At 41.7% G+C, this 21,259-nt stretch overlaps 1 protein-coding gene across 1 annotated transcript in view; it reads left to right on the top strand.

Annotated features, from left to right (window-relative positions):
- The window catches only part of LOC126236243 (ATP-binding cassette sub-family C member 4-like), a 294,541-nt gene that overhangs the window by 196,085 nt on the left and 77,197 nt on the right, over positions 1 to 21,259 (top strand). Inside the window, exons 5-10 of the mRNA XM_049945386.1 lie at positions 1,033 to 1,255; positions 2,999 to 3,155; positions 3,565 to 3,703; positions 5,403 to 5,513; positions 10,516 to 10,749; positions 16,031 to 16,317. Coding sequence (XP_049801343.1) covers positions 1,033 to 1,255; positions 2,999 to 3,155; positions 3,565 to 3,703; positions 5,403 to 5,513; positions 10,516 to 10,749; positions 16,031 to 16,317 — 1,151 coding nt within the window. The remainder of the gene's footprint in view (positions 1 to 1,032; positions 1,256 to 2,998; positions 3,156 to 3,564; positions 3,704 to 5,402; positions 5,514 to 10,515; positions 10,750 to 16,030; positions 16,318 to 21,259) is intronic.

Below are 21,259 nucleotides of genomic sequence, written 5' to 3'. Positions count from 1 at the left end.
GAGTATGGCACACAACATGTACGCTTGATAATTATGACGAAATTTTAGGACTCGCGTACACTATTTGACCAAAAGCATTCGGACACCTATTAGTGCCCATCCTTCGTCTTTATGACATCTAGAACTCTGTTGGGAACTCTTTCAGTGATGAGTCTGAATATCTGTGGAGGTATGACAGTTCATTTTACCTCGAGAGCTGAAACCGGATAACGTAGTGAAGTTGAACGATGGGTTTGGAGTCGAGCTGCCGTTCTAACCCATCACAAATATGTACAGGCCGGGAGTCTGAGTAGATCAGTCCGTTTCAAGAATATTATTGTTCACAAACAAGCCTCACACATGCTGCTTTATGTCAGTGCACCTAGTCATACTGATACAATCACCGTTTTCGAACTGTTCCCCTACTGTACGTAGTGCACAATGCTGCAAAATATATTCATATTCTTCATCGTTTAGTGTTTCCATAAGCGAAAAAGGGGGCTACGCCCTAGTTACAAAAAACACTCTTCTTTATAACGTATTACCACTTCCCCTGTACATTCGCCAAACCGAAACCCTTCCATCACGGGCCCAAACCACTCGTTTCCAGTCATCCACCGCCCAGTGGCGTCGCCCTTTACAGCACCTCTGGTGTCGCATGGCATTGTTTATATAAGTGTGTGACTTATACGTACAGTCATTGGGCTAACTGCACTGCTGGCAGCACTTTGGTACTCACGAGTGTTCCCTTCCAGTGATATCATGCCATTTTCCTCAGCCATCCTACGCATTGTTCAACGGTCTGTGACCGTCAGTACATGGCGTCTTCCTGGTCTTGGTTTAGATATGGATGTTCCTCCGTGATCCCACTTCACAATCCCAACAGTCGACTTCTATGAGGACTGAAACGTCCCTGCTGGATTTGTTACCTATTGCTCAATTCCGCATTACATAGGATGTTCGGATAACTTTGATCGTATAGTATACTTTTTCTCAGGCTCCAAATACACCACCTGCTACTTGAAGTGTATAGCGTGTGGTCGTTGGTTGCAGTCGCTACGCCTGAGCCGCACGGCGCTAGGGGAAACAGCGGCTGGGCAGGTGGTGAATCTGTTGTCCAACGACGTCAGCCGGTTCGACCTGGTGTCCATCTTCATACACCACATGTGGGCCGCGCCGCTCACCGCCATCATATGCATGTACTTCCTCTACAACGAGATCGGCGTCGCGGGATTCGTCGGGGTCGCCGTCGTCTTCGTCGTCGTTCCCATACAAGGTAAGCATCGCACGTGTTAACATTTTAACAAATCCAACAGATGCCGGATTTTCCACTGTCCTGAGGAATAGAATTCTATGAAAGATGGCTTATCATTTAAATGGGGCAAAAGCAAGCCAGCCTCTGAAACAGGTCTTCATACTTTTGATCAAAAAGTGCTCCGACATTTTGTAACATTGCAATTTGGTTCTGTTTATCTCGTGACGTCGTCGAACAATGAGGGTCCGATGCGGTTACCCTTACTGCGAATTTTGCGGCTTTACCAGGTGATAAAATGTTACCAAGCTGACTTCTCACTGTTGTGACAGTAGTTCAGAAATCGAGCTTCGTTTTGTTTATGGTATTAAAACTCTAAACCCCGTCCGAGAAGGCTTTGGAAGTCCCAACGGTACTGACCGGCCGCCGTGTCATCCTCAGTACACAGGCTGCGGATATGTAGGGGCATATCTTCAGCACACCGCTCTCCCGGCCGTATGCCAGTTTACGAGATCGCAGCCGCTACTTCTCAATCAAGTAGCACCTCAGTTTGCCTCACAAGGGCTAAGTGCACCCCGCTTGCCAACAGCGCTCGGCAGACTGGACGGTTACCCATCCAAGTGCTAGCCCACCCCGACAGCGCTTAACTTCGGTGATCTCACGGGAACAGGTGTTACCACTGCGGTAAGGCCGTTGGCTGTTTATGATATTTGGTCAGATTTAATAACGTAAAAACTTCGTGGTCAAAACTGAAACTTGTTGGTGATAGGAACGCACATTGTATGTAAACAACTGGAGCTTCAGACCCCTTGCTACCGCCGGTGGTTGTAAAACTGTACTCTCAGTCCCTGGCCACAGGACCACCTTCACTTTCACTCCCTCACGACCGCCCTACCCCTCGCGTTTGGTTGTGTAATATAACGCTAACTATTCGCTGTGTAAAGTATTCATTGTGTGGTTAGCGCCGTAACGTGCAGTTCTGTTTAACGTCTTCCAATATACTCGTATTTTAGTATTTGACGACTCTCGAGGATTGTGTGTCTTTTAATTCTTTGTTTCCCCTGCGGATTTTGACGATGGTTTTATCCTATGAGACGTGGATTATTATGTGCTGTCCGGGTTCGTCTTTTGACAGTGTTTTGGAGATGTTCTACCGATCATGCACGGTTCGGATCAGATGCCCATCTGCTGGTTCATCTATGGTTTTACTGAGGAGTGACTTTTTTGTGCGCACTTGCACCTTGGAAGCCGTGACACATGAAGTATTTATGACCTGAAGACATATGTCCAGGGTACGAATCCGGTCGTCATACAGGGAAAACGCAATAAACAGCTATTGCGGATTTGTACTTACACTTAGATTAATGTAGGCTATTTTACATCTTTGATTTTAAATTGTTTATGTTCTTCACATTACGCCTAAGTATAAGATTTTACACTCTTAGTACTACTTCAGATAACTCTGTGCACTGTGTGTGATACTTTCAGCAATGTAAGAGGACGACTCTTACTTTCGCGGAACAAGTCAAGGCAAATTAATGTCAGCACAAAACATAGCAAATACCATTTACTCAGTTTAGTAATTAACGTGCGCTCAATACAAAAATAAAATATTGTAAATAATCATCTGTGTTTGACCTGTATTTTGTGTAATTTAATTAACAGGATTAATTAATTAGAAAGAGCATTAGGCAGTCGATAAAGTTATCGTTTGCTGATCTATTGTTATTTAGCTCTATAACTAAACATGCATGATTTTTTTTTCAGCTTACACTGGGAAACTGTCAGCAATATTCCGACGACGGACAGCTTTTAAAACAGACGAAAGGGTTCGTTTGACAGACGAGATCATTTCTGGAATACAGGTCATTAAAATGTATGCGTGGGAAAAGCCTTTCTCAAAGATGATCGAAGCAGCCAGGAGGTGAGCAATGTCTGCATAACTTTCGGCTTTGCCTTTGACTTCACCTTTTACGTAACAAATTTAAAATTGCAGCTATCATAAATTACGGTTTAGATTCTTACTATACGCTGATGAAGATCGTCACGGTGCAGGTTGCAGCGTGTTACCATAGAGTAACTATGAAAGGATATTGCACGGAATGAATACAGTAACGGAAGTATAGGTTATAGGTTTCTACTCTCTAATAAGATTATGTATGTCAAGTATGCAGACGGACTAAATATATGACATTGATTGATCTCATTTGTGCACCAGTATTACCTAAGTAATCAGTTCACAATACTCACTGCGTAGTTCTTAAATTTATCTGAAGTAGAAATTTAATGATAACTGTTAAATAACTTGCTTTGTATAATTAATAATTTCTCAGGGCAGAACTGAAGGTGGTCATTAAAACGTCCTACATCAGAGGTATTTTCATGACGTTCAACCTCTGCACCACGCGTCTGGCGCTGTGCTGTACACTAATAACATATGTGATGCTAGGCAGCGATCTTACGGCAGACAAGGTACGTCCCAGTGAGAGCAGTTCGCCGGCCGGGGTGGCCGAGCGGTTCTAGGCACTACAGTCTGGAACCGCGCGACCACTACGGTCGCAGGTTCGAATGGTGAAGGGTGTTTCAAGAGGGAACAGGCACACGTTAAGACCATTATGAATATAAAACCATACGTAAATTTATGGTATCTTTTCATAGTTTTCGCAGAACGTTTGTTTTCTTTTGGAACATCCTGCTTAGGTTACGTTGTCTAGAATCCGTTCCCATTTTTCATTTGTTTCTTGTGCATGGTTACAAATCAGGCTATCTCGCTATGTTTTTACTTAATCAATAATCTATTAAATCATCTGGTATTTCATTCTTCACAAAACCTCAGCAGAAGGAATATAAGTTTTCCATTCGATTTTTATTTATTAATAATTCATTTATTTACCCTGAAAAGATTAGGTCCTTCGGGCGCTCTCTTTCATTTAATCAAAGCACTCAATCCACGTTACTAGCTTATGATCAACATGTAATTATGATCACAGTGATAATGATAATAATAATGATGAAAATATATTTAACAATGAATCTATAAAATTTATGAAATGTCAGTCTCACTGACATTAAGCAGTGTCCTGATTACGTTCTTGTCGAACGTGAATAATGAGTTCTTAAACGTGTGGCAACAGTACAGATGTAATCAATCTGGGGAAGAAGTTGACTGGCCAAAGAAAGAGCGAGAAATAATAGGGTGAGATTATCAGATGAGATGAAAGGAGCAAAAGAGAAATACAAAAGGGTGAGGAAAACATACATGGCTTACAGTGTGGCAACGATACTGCTTCCTGTTGAACAGAAAGAAATGCCAAGTGGATAAGTAAGTCAACGATGACTGGTAGAGCTTTAATCTCCTAATTAATGCAGAGTGGTTTTGGAAATACGCAGATTACGACGTAATTTGTTCCGTAGTCGCATGGCAAAATTGAAGAAGGAGATGGAGGAAGATTTAGTGTTACGCAAAGATACAATCAAGATACTGTACGTAACCAATTTGGTTTTGCAGTAATGGAGAGGTACTGAAAACACTGTGACAAAAGAATAAAATAAAAAAAATTGAGTATTTTCGCATTTTGTTTCATATTCGTGAATTGTGTGCAGTATTAACACACTGAAGATCTGTTCACACATTAAGTTTGTTACAGTTAATTGATGTGGAGGTGACTCAAAAAAGCAATATCATTCCATGCAGCACATCGGAATTCCAGCAGCCGAAGCTTTCTTGTTAATATGAGAACAAATAAATCGTATTGCAAACGGATCATCTCCATGAATTTATGTTGGATTCGTGGCTAAAACCCTAGTCAGTTTGTGAGGTGATTTCATTTTCGAGAAAGGTGATCCATACACATTTCCATGTTGTCGCTTAATCAATTGGAGTGAATGCCGTGGTGGTTCCTTAAACAACGTTTACTCCCTCGACCAAGTCAAATCCGAGGCTCTGCTCCAACACTAACGATGACGACTTAGAATGGATATTAAAGTCGATCGTTCTCTTCTTTTTTGGGAAATTTATATTCAGCAAGAGGTTGAAACAGTGCGAGTTGACAAAATAAATGAAAGGAAAATGAAACGGAATTCGTTTCTAGTATTGTGAAACTCAACAAACTTAAAATCCCTTTTTTTTAATGTAAGTAAATTTTTCATTTGACTATGCTTACTATTTTAGGTGTTCGTGGTCCTCACGTACTTCAACATTTTGGCGCAGACAATGTCAATGATGTTCGTCCGAGGAGTCGCCGAAATAGCTGAGGCTCTGGTCTCGGTTAAAAGACTGCAGGTGAGATTGACATGTTTCTCAAAAGACACTTGTAAGGAATAATATTTATTAGATTTTAGGTATCACATGACATGATCAGACGACCGTTAACTTCCTACTCCTGATTTTCTGTTATACGTTAGGCATGGTGCGCCTAAAAAATGAGGCGAGTGTAGTGCCATCTAAAAGGCAGCATGAGTCAGAACTGTGTGCAGGCGCATACCCAAGGAAAAACTTGTCGATAAGTGAGAGTTTAACACACTAAGGTCAAGCAAATTTGTCTGCTTTGGCCAGTCGAACGTAACGAGTGTGACGACTTGTGTCGTAGTATAAAGATCAAGTTTTTCATAAATTTTAGGGCAAAAAAGGACCGTAGGCAGAAAATATGTTCAAGATTGCCTGAAAGGCTTTCGGGACGGAAAGAAATCTACGGATGATTCTCCACGTTCAGGCTGATCGTCAACAAGTATAACGACGGACAACACCATCAAATGCAGCACATGCTGACACGAAATAGGCGCCTGCCTCTGAGAAGGCAAAACGGATTAAGCTGCCACAGACTTCACTGACAGAGATTATCATCTCTTCTGCAGACCATCACATCAGAAGACGAGATGTTGTGCTAACAATTCGATAACTACTACCGAGCGAGCTGGCACTGTAGTTAAGACAAACACCTCTAATTCAGGAGGGTGGTGGTTCAAATCCACATGTCTTCCGGGGTAGCCTTAAACCGTTTTCGGCATATACCGGCATGGTTCCGTTGAGACGGACAAAAGATCTCTGTAGATTTCCTGCCTCATCATTCTCCAATCCAAGTCTATTATCCGCCACTTGTCATCGATGGGACATTAAGTTCGGGCTACGAAATAGTCACAGTCTACAACGCTCTGCACTGCTTTTCCTCCAAATAAGTGCGGTGCTTTTACAGGTTTCGAAGAAGGCTTTTCTGATAATTCTCCTTATTTTATAAACACTACTCGAAGCGCATTGCAGCCAACGAAAAGTAATTTGAAGATAACTAAAAAAAAATTGTTGTGTGGTCCCCATAACACTCAGAGAATTTTCTACACACACTTTGGATCAGTATTAATTATTCATCTTATTGATATTTGCGATCGTTGTCCTGTACATAATGTTTTCTCACTGCCAGAGGTGTGAGGAACAAGTGAAGCACATTTCGTATGAAATGGTAGAGAGTGGACCTCTTGCTTGTCCTCCTCTGTAGAAGACGCGATTAAAGATAGTTGGTACTGACGTGTGACGGCGCTAATACACTTGTTTGCAAAACGTAAGGGGAAAATAACCCTCGTATAATGTGTCACTGCCAAGTAATTTATCTCTATGAAACTTGGACTGTACATAAAAAGAACTACTTCAGTATAGTACAGATGGTAACTGAAAGAAATACGCAATGAGACGAACTGAAATAGCACTTTTATTCAAAGACAATAATTATACTGAAGTAACCGCGATATGCGTGGTCCTTTGGACATTGGAAACGTCGGGACATGGTTCTTAGCCAGGTTGGTAATACCGTGGTCGGCAATGCATGCACTGCGACGACTTCCCACGCTGGCCACAAGACTGATAGGGAGTTTGGTGGTAGGGTGTTTAGTTCCTCCTCCTAAGCGATTGACTGCTGCTGAATGGTCTTCGGTGCATGTGGACGTCTTATACTACGTCTCCCAACGCATCCCACATGTTACCGATGGGATTTAAGCCGGGAGAATAGGAAGGCTAATCCATCCGTTGATATGGTCATTTTGGAACGATTCGGCGGTCTAGGTGTTATAGTGTCGGGAGGCACAATGTTTCAAGGGGGTCCTGACCTCCAAACCTTTGAACACGGTACACCATCAGTCAACGTCTATGTGACACTATACTCCATCCCCATGTGCGTCTTTTCAGGGGTGCATTTGGCTCTGATATCATTTTATGGATGACAATGCGCGTTCTCATCGAATAACGCAGGTGGAAGTACTCTTGGAACGGAAGGATTTTCGGTGAATGGATTGACTTTCCTGTTCCGCTGACTTAAATCGCATTGAGTACGTGTGGGACACACTGGGGAGTGTTATTATAGTATACCAGCATCCACCAACGACCATCCAGCAGTCAACCGGGCTGGCAGAGGAATGGAAAGCCCTACCACAAGAACTGCTTACCTACTTTGTGGACAACATGGGAGCACGTTGTGGACGCTGCATTACACACCCTTTTAAAACCCATTCCCCATCTTTTATGATGTCTAGGAGACCATCATGACTAGCGGAGATTTCAGTGTCTTCTATGTGGTCCAAGTTCCATCGAGCTATGTTACTTGGCAGTAACACATCAGGCAAGAGTTACTTTCGTCCGTAAGTTTTGCACACGAGTGTAAGTAACGTATTACCGAAAACTTACAGTTTCTTTGTACAAAGAAAAAAAGACGTAATTTTTTATTGCAAGCTCTAGGAAGTTTAACCCTTGTATTAGATTGACAAAGACAAAAGTTTTAACAACAACGAGGAGATCGGAATTATAATGTGTCTCAATTCCTTTAAAACATGAGTCAGAGACTACAGAATGAAATTCTGTGAAAATACGAGAACCTTAGATGATTTTCCATATCTTCTCTTTCACGGCATTTTAACAGCGCACTGAAGGTTAACCACTAAACACTAAACAAATTTGCCAAATTAATCGTATTCCTGTGTTTATTAGTACTGACGATCGACGTCTTAAGCGAGTGTGTTCCAATTCTCAAGAAAAAGTCATTTTTAATTGTAACTGTGAATATATTACGTTTTAAATAATAGGTATTAAAACTACAACACCATCAATCGACATGCAACAAACTGTACATTGGCATTAAGTGTTTTACATGCTTGGGTGCAGTTAGCAACTCAGCTCAATCGCACAAGGTACCTAGGTATAACGCCATCTATATGAAAGGAAAGATTATGTATTGGCTTTCTCAATCAGAAATCGCATTTGAGTGTCGTTTGTTTGCGAAAAGATAGTGTTGCGATTTATTTAAGAAGGAGAAACATTTACCTGCACGTGATGGAATTCAACAGCGGCTGGATCGTTGAATACAGATACTGCGGTTTATCGGACCGCGATATTGCTTCCCGCTTTGGTAGGGATCCGACAACTGTCATACAAAAATGAAATCAGTTGTTTCAGAACGGCCATATTCAACACGACACAAGACCTCAACGAGTCCATACCATTGGTGTCCAAGAGGTATACGTATTGTTTGCTCGGTCGTGCAGAATCGCAAAACCGACGTCTCGTACCTTGAGTCAGGAATGGATTTCTTTGTAGTGAGACAAGTATCCACACGCACAGCGCCACGAATCTGACCTATTGCCACCATGGAGACAACTGTTACGGCTTCCCTTGCTGCTGTAGAGGGCGCCCGCTGCGTGGCTGGAAACCTCAATTGTTTTTTCAGGACGCAGACTGAGCACCTGTGTCACATAGACGCAATAAAACAGTGTTCAGCTTGTGGGGGCAGAGTATTTGTGTCGTCAAGGAGAGGCTCGGCTCTAGACGCCATTCGTAGTGACCGAATAGATTCTGATCTTCTCGAGTTGTCAGCGGCCTGCAGTTCCTCAACATTTGCTTAAGAATTTGTTACAGTGTCTTTACTGCTTAGTCAAACTCCTGCTAGGCGATGTTGCGTCCTATATAGTAAATAAATATAAATGTCGTGTGACTAGGGACTGCCGTAGGGTAGACCGTTCGCCGGGTGCAAGTCTTTCGATTTGACGCCACTTCGGCGACGTGCGTGTCGATGGGAATGAAAGGATGATTGTTAGGACAACACAACACCCAGTCCCTGAGCGAAGAAAATCTCCGACCCAGCCGGGAATCGAACCCGGATCCTTAGGATTGATATTCTGTCGCGCTGACCAGTCAGCTACGGGGCTCGGACGTCCTATATAGTGTCTCTTACATAAAGTTACGAGAGTAACGAAGGAAGCTCGGACTGTGCTCTTGTAACCGTTTCATGGTGAGCTCGCTCACAGTATCACGCAAGAGTGTCGAGATTTTTGTCTTCCTATCCGGGCAACGGTGTTGGAATGGTTACAATTCCCGGCTAGCGGCTGTTGATACTTCCGCGTGACTGAGTAACGCCGGCTGATAGATAATTTTACTCTCCCGAGCCCTTACTAATTTGTCGCGTAACAAAGCGCTAGCAGAGACAGGCACGACGACAGCGGAGCGCCTAGTCACTACACTGGAAATAGGAATGACACCACTTTCTCTTTTCAGACGAGTCTCCAATCTACATACAGCAACTCAATGGAGACATTCGTATGTGAACATTCCGAGCAGCACGAATTTTATCAGACTGCAATCGTCTATGTCAGATGGGCCCAGCACCTGACGCAATGCCACGATGCCACTGAATACGCAACAAGATAACCTCTGGTTCGCATAGCCGGTAATTTTGACAGTAGTCGTTACATTTCAGGAGTATTAAAGCTTATGGTTCCGCTTGAGCTTCAAGGTCTCCGTGACGCTATCTTTCCACAAGTTAACGCAAGGCCGCACGTTGCCCGTACCTACTTACCTACCTTGATATGGAGGGTGTTCGACTGTTGCCATGGCCAGAACGTTCTCCAGGTCTCAAGCCCATTGAAAACACAGTCATGTATTGCCGAGGTACTGGCACACCACCTCTCGCCAGGCACTAGTACTGATGAATTCTGCCGTACAGCTGAAGCAGTACGAAGGACCCGTACATGTCATACAATTTCAATTCGACTCGAGAGCCATTGTTACAGCCAGATGTGGCAGCTCTGTCTACTGAATTTCGCGCTGTGCGTAACCCAAATTACTTACAAACTTTTTCGCGTATTCTTGCTAATACACTGCCTACACACAGTAATTAGAATTTCATTGTTTGCTATTCTTTCTGGTGTTGCAATTTTTTTGCTGCATCTGTATACTAGATAAACATCTTTTCCTTCATACAGTCACTTGCTTGCTTCGATAATACAGTTCTGCATATTGCTTCCCTTGACAGACTTTTCTGATGAATGAAGAATACGTGATGAATACGTCGAAGCTGTCCATAGTTCAGAATGGGGTGAGTCACGACTACGATAAGGAAGAGAAGGAAGAAGAAGAAGCGGTCATCATGGAGAGCGTCACCGCCAAATGGGTGGACACTCTCAGCGAGAACACGCTGGACGATGTCAACCTGCGAGTCCACCAGGGGCAGCTGGTCGGCGTCGTCGGCCTTGTTGGGGCAGGTAAGGTGAGTGAGTCTGTGCCCACTGATCTTTCCTCATACCCTGTCTGCCTACTTCCAAACGTAGTTTCAAATTATCACCATTATTTAATCTCCTTAGTTGTAACGTAGAGGGGCCGGCCGGTGTGGTCGAGAGGTTCTAGGCGCTTCAGTCTGGAACTGCGCGACCGCTACGGTCGCAGGTTTGAATCCTGCCTCGGGCATGGATATGTGTGATGTCCTTAGGTTAGTTAGGTTTAAGTAGTTCTAAGTTCTAGGGGACTGATGACTTCAGATGTTAAGTCCCATAGTGCTCAGAGCCATTTGAACCATTTTTTTGTAACGTAGAGGGACTTCTGCAGTATCTGCTTAGTCCAAGCGCTCTACCTCGTCGTGAAGAAACTTTTCGCGACGATCTCAAACCGTCTTTAATCCGTGACAAGTGTGGACTAAATTTAGTTCACCACATGTCACACATTACTGCACCCAACTTCTTTACGGGCTAACAGTGACTGAAACTAGCTGCGTTTCTTATCATAATTGAGTGCAGTGAGCAATACATTCACCATATCTGTTGAACCGTACCGTATGTATTTGCATGAACGGACTGAAAAAATTCAACAGTTACATGTTCAATTTTTCTTTGCTAACAGGAGAGTCTCCCTATAATCAAAGTAATTTCTGCATAACTTGTTTCTAAAATCTGAAAAAAGTGATTTTGAAGAAAGTCATTCATTAGAATCAGTTCATTTTCCCTCGGCAATAATTTATCTTTTATAGTGGTATTTCCAAATTTACAAAGCACTTTAGAAGTCCTTACATGAGAGATCTGAAAAGTAATCTAGATGCTTCAGTGTACCAAAGAAAAGATTTTCCATATTCCGTTGCGTGCCAGGTACCGTAAGGGAGAAACGTGTTGTGTTCGGAGAAAAAGACTTATTTTCAAATATCGATGCTACGTCTTGAATGCATTCGTTTTTGCTGTTGTCTTTTAACTAAAACAATTAAATGAACTGTCCTGGAAATATCACCCTTCATCTAATTATCAAATTATTGACGGCAAACTGGATGAACTAGTTGAGACACTTCCTTTTTTTCCCAACAGTCACAGGTTTCTACGTTTCGAATGTTACCAGTGCTAAAGACGAACAATGTTCAACGAGATCAGAAAGGATAACAATTCCTTACACCATTTAAGACTGCATGATACTAGAAATTTAGAACATACATCGAGAAAAATCGCCCACACTAGGGATTAAAATTTTAGATACAGAGAAGTTCTCAGGTAAATTAGTTAGGGACTGACTTAAGCAGACTCTCACAAAATTTTAAACCGTTTCGTGCTTTGGTTGAAACACATTCACACATATTATAATCCATTCACAAAAGAAAAGGGCACAGGATGATACCACAGCGCCCAGAATCAATGGCCAGGGTTGTGATACTTGTCTTTTAAGAGTAATTGGAAATATTTTTTCTCCTCAATGCACTCTCATTTAAAACCATAAAGAGTCGTCAAGGGTGTTGGAATAATTAAATTTGAATAAAACATATATACATGTATAATTATATGTGTATCAAGTTCAAGATTGTAAAACTAATAATACTTCAGCATTCCCTTGAGAAATGAAGATTCATCGTCCATTAAGTTGTGGTGAGCAGACGTGATATGGCTACGAGTCTTCGCGATGGAGTTTTTGGATGAAAAAGTACATTTAGCAATCTGTGCATGCAAGTGTGAATTCTACAAAGCAAGATCACAGAGGATGGCTTCGTATAGTTTACCAACTGATTATGAATGATGACGTTGTTAGGGACGCCGCATAGCAAGTGCCAATCGTAGTCCATGGACGCCGAGAGCTCCTCCTTGGCATAAGCCATTTCCGCGTTATTATCATGAACTAATGTAGCCAATATGAAGCCGTTCTCTGATGATAAAAATGGAAGCTCGCGCTTGATGAAGACGATAGAGTCCAGCAAGTTAGCAGCCGAGTTAACGATTTAATTCAATAGAATCAGCGAATCTTAAATGATATATGCTTGCAGATGGCGTATTTCGTCATAGAATATGGGTGAAATTAATTTCTTTTCTCGCTCACAAACTCGAAATTCGTCACCAGCTTCTATTTCGTAACTAGATAGAAGGTTAAAATGTAATCCTCAGTAATATCACTGCAGATGAATATTATTGCAAACCGAAGTAAATTTCAAGTCCATAAGGTATCATTAGAAGGACTCAATAGAGATGTTAAGATATTGCCAAAGTATGAAATGTAGCGGTGCAAATTTGTGGGATATGGATGGCGGAATCCATACTGTTATTTTAGAAATAAATTGTGTTAGATATGCTTGAGGAAAGTGTTTCATTTCTCTTCTTTCTACAATATTTGACAACCATTGTCTTCGAACTGTTCCTCCTCTATACATAGTACACAATACCTTGAAATACGTTCATATCTGTTCGCATTTTCTTAAGCACCACACACTATCCACAAAACACCTTGAGACCACATCACCACTTCCTCCATACTTCGACGTTGGCATTTCAAATGATGGCAGGTAACGCTTTTCAGAAATTCGCCATTTGAGCACAAACCCTTCTATCGGATTGTCACAGGGTGTAGCGTGATTCGCCACTTCAGTCACTCTTTGCTAGTCATCTGCTGTCCTGTAGCCTCTTTGCATCACCTCAAGTGTTGTTTAGGACTGAGCACAGAAATGTGTGGTTATGAGCAACTGCTCCACCGTTGTAGCCCATTCTTTTTAAGTCCCTGCGCACAGTCATTATGCTAGCTGGATTACTGGTAACATTTGGAACTCACGAGTGATTCCTTCTGCTGATCGTATGAGATATTTTACAACTAATCTCTGCAATGTTCGACGGTCCCTGTCAGTACATGAGGTCTGCGCGATTTCGGTTTAGCTGTAGTTGTTGCTTCAAGTTTCGTACAGCCAACCTATGGTGTCTTGTGAACTCCATTTTTTTATAAATTGAGGGATGGACTTCGAGGACATCACTACGGAAAAGGATGGAATGGAATAAAAAGCGGATGGACTCCTTCACTAAAGTAGTTCACCAGTGAGAGGAGAGTATGTAATTAACGTCGAATTATGATGAAAAGTGAAGCTGTTTGAAGAAAAATTCTGATGACGCTTTCTGTCTTTTTATTTCTAAAAATATTTCCAACCAATCACACGTAAACCTCATGGAGACTCAAATTATATGTCTGCCTTAGATTCAAAGGGGTCGTTCATTCTATTCTGCAGTCATTCCTAAACTTACTAGGTATACTATTTTATGTGGAAAAGTCTTACTCCATTCCATGGAAAGTCTTGCTTACATTCCATTTAACTCACTTTAAATATCTGTTATTACATTAAAGAGATTCCTGATCTGCTTTTATTTCGAAGAAAAGTAAGAGAACATAAGTCAGTCTCGCAGCCTCAGTAAGCACCGTTATAAAGACACAACTCCGTTTGCTTTTATTATACATATAGGCTTACGGCGCCAACTCAAACGACCTCAGAAAAGTGATGCTAAGCCGAAGTTGTTTCCAAACGTACGTATCATATCAATTCCGCCTGACAATACGCACAAATTAAACAAGGAAAATCTAATTCTCCTTTAAAGCTTTCTGGAGAGAGGATGTGGTCGATATATGTGTTTATTACCTGACGTTTCGTCCCAATTGCGGGAATCACGGTCTCTCATTCTTGAGGTTTGATCTGAAATAAGCGCCGACCGACGAAGCGAATACACTGATAATTTGAGTTCTTCAATACAACTTCATATGCGCATTTGAAAGTCTTTTGTCGAAATAAGGTTCAGGTTTTGTAAACGAACTGCGAGAGCCAAAAACGTCCAACTAATGCAAAAGGCAATACTGACGATACGTTTTAATATTGTTGAAATATTCTAAAAACTGAACGTAATCGAACTTGGAATTGCTAAACTTATACGTTATTTTCAATTAGCTATGTATACGTTACATCAAACCACACTGCCTCGTCGCCTACTATGATGACACGCGTCGGGCATAGACGCACTGTATTTCTAAGCAAACTTACCTCTCTGACGAGGCTGCAACTTGCAAGCTATCGACGTATGGAGCTCGCTATCAAATGTTATCGTAGCTCAGCAAGATGGCGAAGCTTCCTATTCCATTTTCAATAAATTCACCCAAAATCAATTCTGCGTGTTTCTGCGACTCACAGAGAACCATTCTGGAATATCAAACGTTTTTCGGTTTTCACATCAGTGTGAGGTAGGAAAGGAATAAGGTCGTAATTCACACACGTATTGCGCGCTTCTGGAATGTCTACAGTATTAGTTAAATGTACTACACTGACTACACCATTCTTACCGCTTATCGCCAGTAGTTTACAGACCAATTTTCAGTGCTCCGTCCAGCTTGATATAGTAAGCTTCTATAAGTATTCCCATCCCATAAATGTCGTCAGTCACAACCAATATTTTCCATACAACTTTTCAAGCCCACAGTATAGTGCAGTTCACCAAATTTATAAAACATTATTTCGTAATAAAATTCTTTTACATTCCCAGAATCAGAAATTTAGGCTATTGCATACGAAAACCACACAATAATGACCAGAGACGTTATTTATCAGTCACTTATTCCAGAGATTCACTGTACGCGAATTTTCTAATACATACAATAATGAAATTCTCATACAGTTAACTATCTTTACTATATTATTTAGAGCATCACAATATTCTACAATTTACATTTTACTTTTAACTGTCATCGTAAAAATTCATTTCTGTTCTGGGACTAAAGTATAATCATTAACGTTTTACCTTAGACATAGAGGGCGGGTTTCTGTGGTCATGCGTTTATTTTGTGTCTCGATACTGCTACCTCATTAAATTATTTCCTCACTTTTTGCCTGCTTTGAGTGCATTCAATTTCTCATCCTGCCTTATGACAGTTTTTTCGTCTTTGCATATCTGTTGTATACAACTTCTTAAGCAATCCGTTTAATGTACTTGACATATAAACTGTCCTTACAGTGTCAAATGTCTTTCGCTTCTTGTTGAGCCGAGTTAATTATTCCTTCAACTTTTAATACTATCCATTAATCGATTTAGTGAGGAATATTGTCTGCGAGCAGATTACAGAAATGTGATATTATGCATCTATTATTGGCATCTAAGTATGGATAATGAAACGCCAATGTCATTACTTAGTACTAATGTTAACTAGCATGCAGAAAAAGGTTTTCACGTTACTTAGAGCTACCAGTTTAGTATAATTTTATTGCCAAAAGCGACATTGCTTACTTTTAGAGCTCCTTACTACAAGCCTTCCTCGGAGAACTCCCAGTGAAAGAAGGCATCTGCAAAATCAACGGCAAAGTGTCGTACGCCTGCCAAGACCCGTGGGTGTTTGCGGCCACCATAAGGCAGAACATCGTCTTCGGGCGGCCTTACGACCGGCGGAGGTACAAGGAGGTGATCCGGGTGTGCGCGCTGCAGCGAGACCTGGAGCTGCTGCCGCAGGGCGACCTCACCGTCGTGGGCGAGAGGGGCACCTCGCTCTCCGGCGGGCAGAAGGCGCGCGTCAACCTCGCCAGGTGAGGACGCTGCTCCATAGTTTCCTTTCTCACATTCCTCGTTAAGGCTTTCTGCTATCCCCACTACACTGCACGTTCTCCTCCGAGGAGAACATCTGAAAATGAAACCACACTGTATTCGGTTCGGATGTTGTTCTATTTATTATTTTCTTATTGTCATATTTATTACTTTTGCCTACAACATATTTATTGACATTATAATTATTTGAAGGATTCTGGGGCTGAGCGAGGATAATATTTCTTCTGCTGTTTTATAGGCATCGGGAATTTTGCTTGTTTGTAACTATTTATTATCATTTGCGGATAAGTCTATCAGGAGTACGTGAAGTATTTAGTGGTAGGCATTTGTCTTCCTTTGTACCCATATTTTTTAAGTCTCTTACAGTGGGCGTCCTTTCTCTCTTCAGACCTTGTTGTTGTAGTCTTCTTTTTTGGGTTTTCCTCTTGATCAACATTTCTGAATTTTGGACCCGAAGATTTCACGGAGTTTCATGTCTTCTTGAATAATTCTTGCCCATTTGATATCAGTTTTGATCTCTTACTCATTTGATAGTATCCGTTTTGGCTCGCTCCTACTGAAGAAAAACGACTAATTGTTTTGCGTGTCTGTCTAGGTTCATTTGTTCGATGTGTCCATAGAATTTTAACCTGCTTATTCTAATGTTACTGCGGATATTTGTGTATTGCTTGATACCCTGATTCCTTCTGAGTCGGTATTATTCGTCTACAAGTCTTGGGCCTAGAATTCTTCTTACGGTTTTGCTTTCTTTTTTCTCACCGTTTTCATTTCCTGTTTCCTGAGTAAAATAAGCGTTTTTGATCCATAGTGGCAGCCTGGTATAGTTACTAAGCTGTAATATCTTAGTTTTGTGTGCTTGGACATACATTTTTATCGAAGACACAATCTAAGGCCAGCCGGGGTGGCCGAGCGGTTCTAGGCGCTACAGTCTGGAACAGCGCGACCGCTGCGGTCGCAGGTTCGAATCCTGCCTTGGGCATGGGTGTGTGTGATGTCCTTAGGTTACTTAGGTTTAAGTAGCTCTAAGTTCTAGAGGACTGATGACCTCAGAAGTTAAGTCCCATAGTTCTCAGAGCCATTTGAGCCATTACAATCTAAGACAAACAAAAATAGCACACCATGAAAGAATTATTCGAATGGGACGGAAATCGGTAGATGCGATGTACGTGCGCAGATGAATAAACGATTACTATTTCAGAAAAATGGATGATTTAGGTAAGAGAAAGAGCTTCAGAAATCTAGCAAGTCTGTCACGCGTTCCTTTACCATTGGCCCATATGCAAACAGTTACTCGACTTGACATTGATTGATATGCTCTATATTATGGCATTAGATCGTAAAAATCCCGAAATGGTGAGAGGACCTTACCCATAATGCTTCAAGCGTTCTCAACTGGGGAGGAATCCGGAAACTTTGGTGGCCGCATGGTCGGGTAAGTAAGAAGCAAGCATAGAAACTCTCGCCGTTTGAGGACAGACATTATCTAACTTTCCCTCGTGCTTTCCATAAGTTACCTTGGTGAGCAAGGTTACCGGTCTCTCACCATCTGAGGACGTTTTAGAGCTTTATGGTACGTATTAGAGCATTATGGGATTTTGACGATCTAACGCGCCAATTGGGCAGAATTTGGCACGATATTCCTTAGGAGGACATCCAGCATCCCTCTCAATCAATCCCAAGCCAAATAACTGCTTGATAGGGCCAGAGGTGTGGTATCGCGTTATTGTTTGCTCAATTTCTGAAACTCTTTCTCTTGAACCAATCATCCAATTTTTCTGAAATGGTAATCATTTGTTTGTCTGTACATGTACATCACATCTACTGATTTACGTCCCATTCGGATAATTCCTTGGTGGTGCGTCTTTCTTTTGTCTGAGAGTGTATTTTGGGTACGTCGGTATGCAGTTTCCATCATTTGGCATCTAGTTTCGTTTGCCTTTGTTTCGGTTCCGTTTTCCTGAATAGTTTCACCGTCATACTGACACTATGAAACTGATGTAATTTTGCCGTTTTCGTCTCTACGAATTTTCCTGCATCTTTGTTGCAGGTGACGTATTCTATCTTTTCAAAAGACCTCTGGAAACCGACTGTTTCCACAGTTTCTTTCACGAGTTCCATCTGATTTTAGGCTGTTCAGATGTCCCGAGTTAATATTGCTAAATCGTTTGCAAATTCTAGCAATCTCTAGATATGAAACTTCCTGGCAGATTAAAACGGTGTTCCCGACCGAGACTCGAACTCGGGACCTTTGCCTTTCGCGGGCAAGTGCTCTACCATCTGAGCTACCGAAGCACGACTCACGCCCGGTCCTCACAGCTTAACTTCTGCCAGTATCTCGTCTCCTACCTTCCAAACTTTACAGAAGCTCTCCTGCGAACCTTGCAGAACTAGCACTCCTGAAAGAAAGGATACTGCGGAGACATGGCTTAGCCACAGCCTGGAATCTCTAGATAACTTGCCTCTACTGTGTGATTGGGTGGTCAATTTAGAGGACTGATTTCTGTTTGCGCCATTCTGGTATCACTTTTTGAAGGACACAGTTGAGAAGTAATGTAGACAGCTCATCTCCTTGTCTTACTCCAGTTCTGATTTTGAAAGGATCTTAGAGTTTCCCCATATATTTATCCTTGGACTTTGTATCTGTCAGTGACTGTTTTACGATAGAAATTGTTTTAATACCTGAACCTTGTACTTCTATTACTGGGAAATATGATTCGTGGTCAGCTGATTTATAGGCTTTTTAAAGTCAACAATTGAGCAAACCAGATTTTTAATACAAATTCTCTGACGTCTAAGGATTAGTTTCAGGTTCAAGGTTTGCTCTGGACAGAAACGGCGTCGTCTGAATCCTGTCTGATATTCTCCAATTTTTGGTTCAAGTTGTTCCTGTGCTGCATCGAGAAACATTTATTAATCAAGAGTGCGCACAGTCCTACACACCGCAAGCCACTCTGAAGTGCGTGTCGGATGTTACTTGCCACTGCAACACGTATGAAAGTTTCCCTATATTCGTGTATGAATTTCTGGAAGAGTGATTTGTTAAATCGTCAACCCATACAAATACCGGCATGTAACAGTTTGCAGGGATATGAAATAGGACTATCACATTCGCTAAAGGTATCCTCTCACGGGACGTGAAAGTGATAGTGAACGACAAGCTGGTCGAGGTTAGTGGCGTCACACTTGGTATTTCGCTTCCCACCACATCACTGTGATAGGAAAACCTGCCAAGTTGAATTTTTGCTTCGTGGAGAGAAGAATGGTCAATGAGAGTCAACGTCTATTTGGAGTCACAAGCAGAACCAAGGTGACGCCATATTGGATTAAGTCATGTGGAGTTGAACTCCGTATTTGGTAATTTTATATTGGGAATATAAGCTGCCAGAGCACCGGTTCATTGATGACGTCTCGAAAACGCCTCATTTATAGTACAGGGTGATTCAAAAAGAATACCACAACTTTAGGAATTTAAAACTCTGCAACGACAAAAGGCAGAGCTAAGCACTATCTGTCAGCGAATTAAGGGAGCTATAAAGTTTCATTTAGTTGTACATTTGTTCGCTTGAGGCGCTGTTGACTAGGCTCAAATGGAAACAGATGAATCCTTCGTTTCAAAGATTGTGTTTAGTGATGAAGCAACTTTCCACACTAACGGGAAAGTCAACCGTCACAATGTCTGTATATGGGGCACTGAGAATCCGCGGGAAACAACTCAGTATGAACGTGACTCGCCTAAGGTGAACGTTTTCTGTGCCATTTCAGCCAATAAAGTTTTTGGTCCCTTTTTCTTCGAAGGTGCTACTGTAACTGGACTACAGTATCTGGAGATGTTAGAGAATTGGCTGTTCCCTCAGCTCGAACAAGAAGCACAACAATTCATATTTCAGCAGGATGGAGCGCCACCACATTGGCACTTATCTGTCCGTAACTACCTGAACGTCAACTACCCGAGGCGATGGATCGGCCGCCAGGCAGCCCGTGACAGAGCACTTCATCACTGGCCTCCAAGAAGCCCTGATCTTACCCCCTGCGATTTTTTCTTATGGGGGTATGTTAAGGATATGGTGTTTCGGCCACCTCTCCCAGCCACCATTGATGATTTGAAACGAGAAATAACAGCAGCTATCCAAACTGTTACGCCTGATATGCTACAGAGAGTGTGGAACGAGTTGGAGTATCGGGTTGATATTGCTCGTGTGTCTGGAGGGGGCCATATTGAACATCTCTGAACTTGTTTTTGAGTGAAAAAAACCTTTTTAAATACTCTTTGTAATGATGTAAAACAGAAGGTTATATTATGTTTCTTTCATTAAATACACATTTTTAAAGTTGTGGTATTCTTTTTGAATCACCCTGTATTTCTGTTGGAATAAAATAACGGGAAACAACATATTAGTATTTAGAGGCTTCTTGTATTTAATGTGTTTCATGTTGCAACTTGCCTGCTAAGAAAGTATGCCGTTTCGATGCTGCAGCGCGTTGATGATTTATCAAAAACGCGTCGTTTTTGGTGCAATAGTTAAATACCAAGTAATGAAATTTATGGTTGCAGCCTTTAGATACCTGTATAAATTATATACAATGTTTTTGTCACATCAGTGCCGCAGTGTAGTTGATAGAGTTGTGAACTGTGAAGTGAAGGGTACTAGGTTCGCTTCTGGATACTTGCGTATATCGTTTTTCACCTCATGTTTTTTTAAAGATTCAGTGACTTTTTTACTAACAAAACAGACATATGATCTGCAATACTTGATGTTATTTGTTGTAAAAAAGAGCGCCCTCCGTCCAGGAGAAAATTTCAACGATTTTGTGAATATGCCAATAAACTGCAATACTACAGTCATCGTCACCGGGTGATTCCCTCCATTCTCGACAATAACTGAGTTAACGCAGCTATTTTACGAGCGTCCATTTTCATGAAAA

The sequence above is a fragment of the Schistocerca nitens genome, chromosome 2 (genome assembly GCF_023898315.1).
Source record: "Schistocerca nitens isolate TAMUIC-IGC-003100 chromosome 2, iqSchNite1.1, whole genome shotgun sequence".
Lineage (NCBI taxonomy): Eukaryota > Metazoa > Arthropoda > Insecta > Orthoptera > Acrididae > Schistocerca > Schistocerca nitens.
Note: the sequence above shows the minus strand (reverse complement) of the source record. Positions and strands in the feature narration are given on the sequence as shown.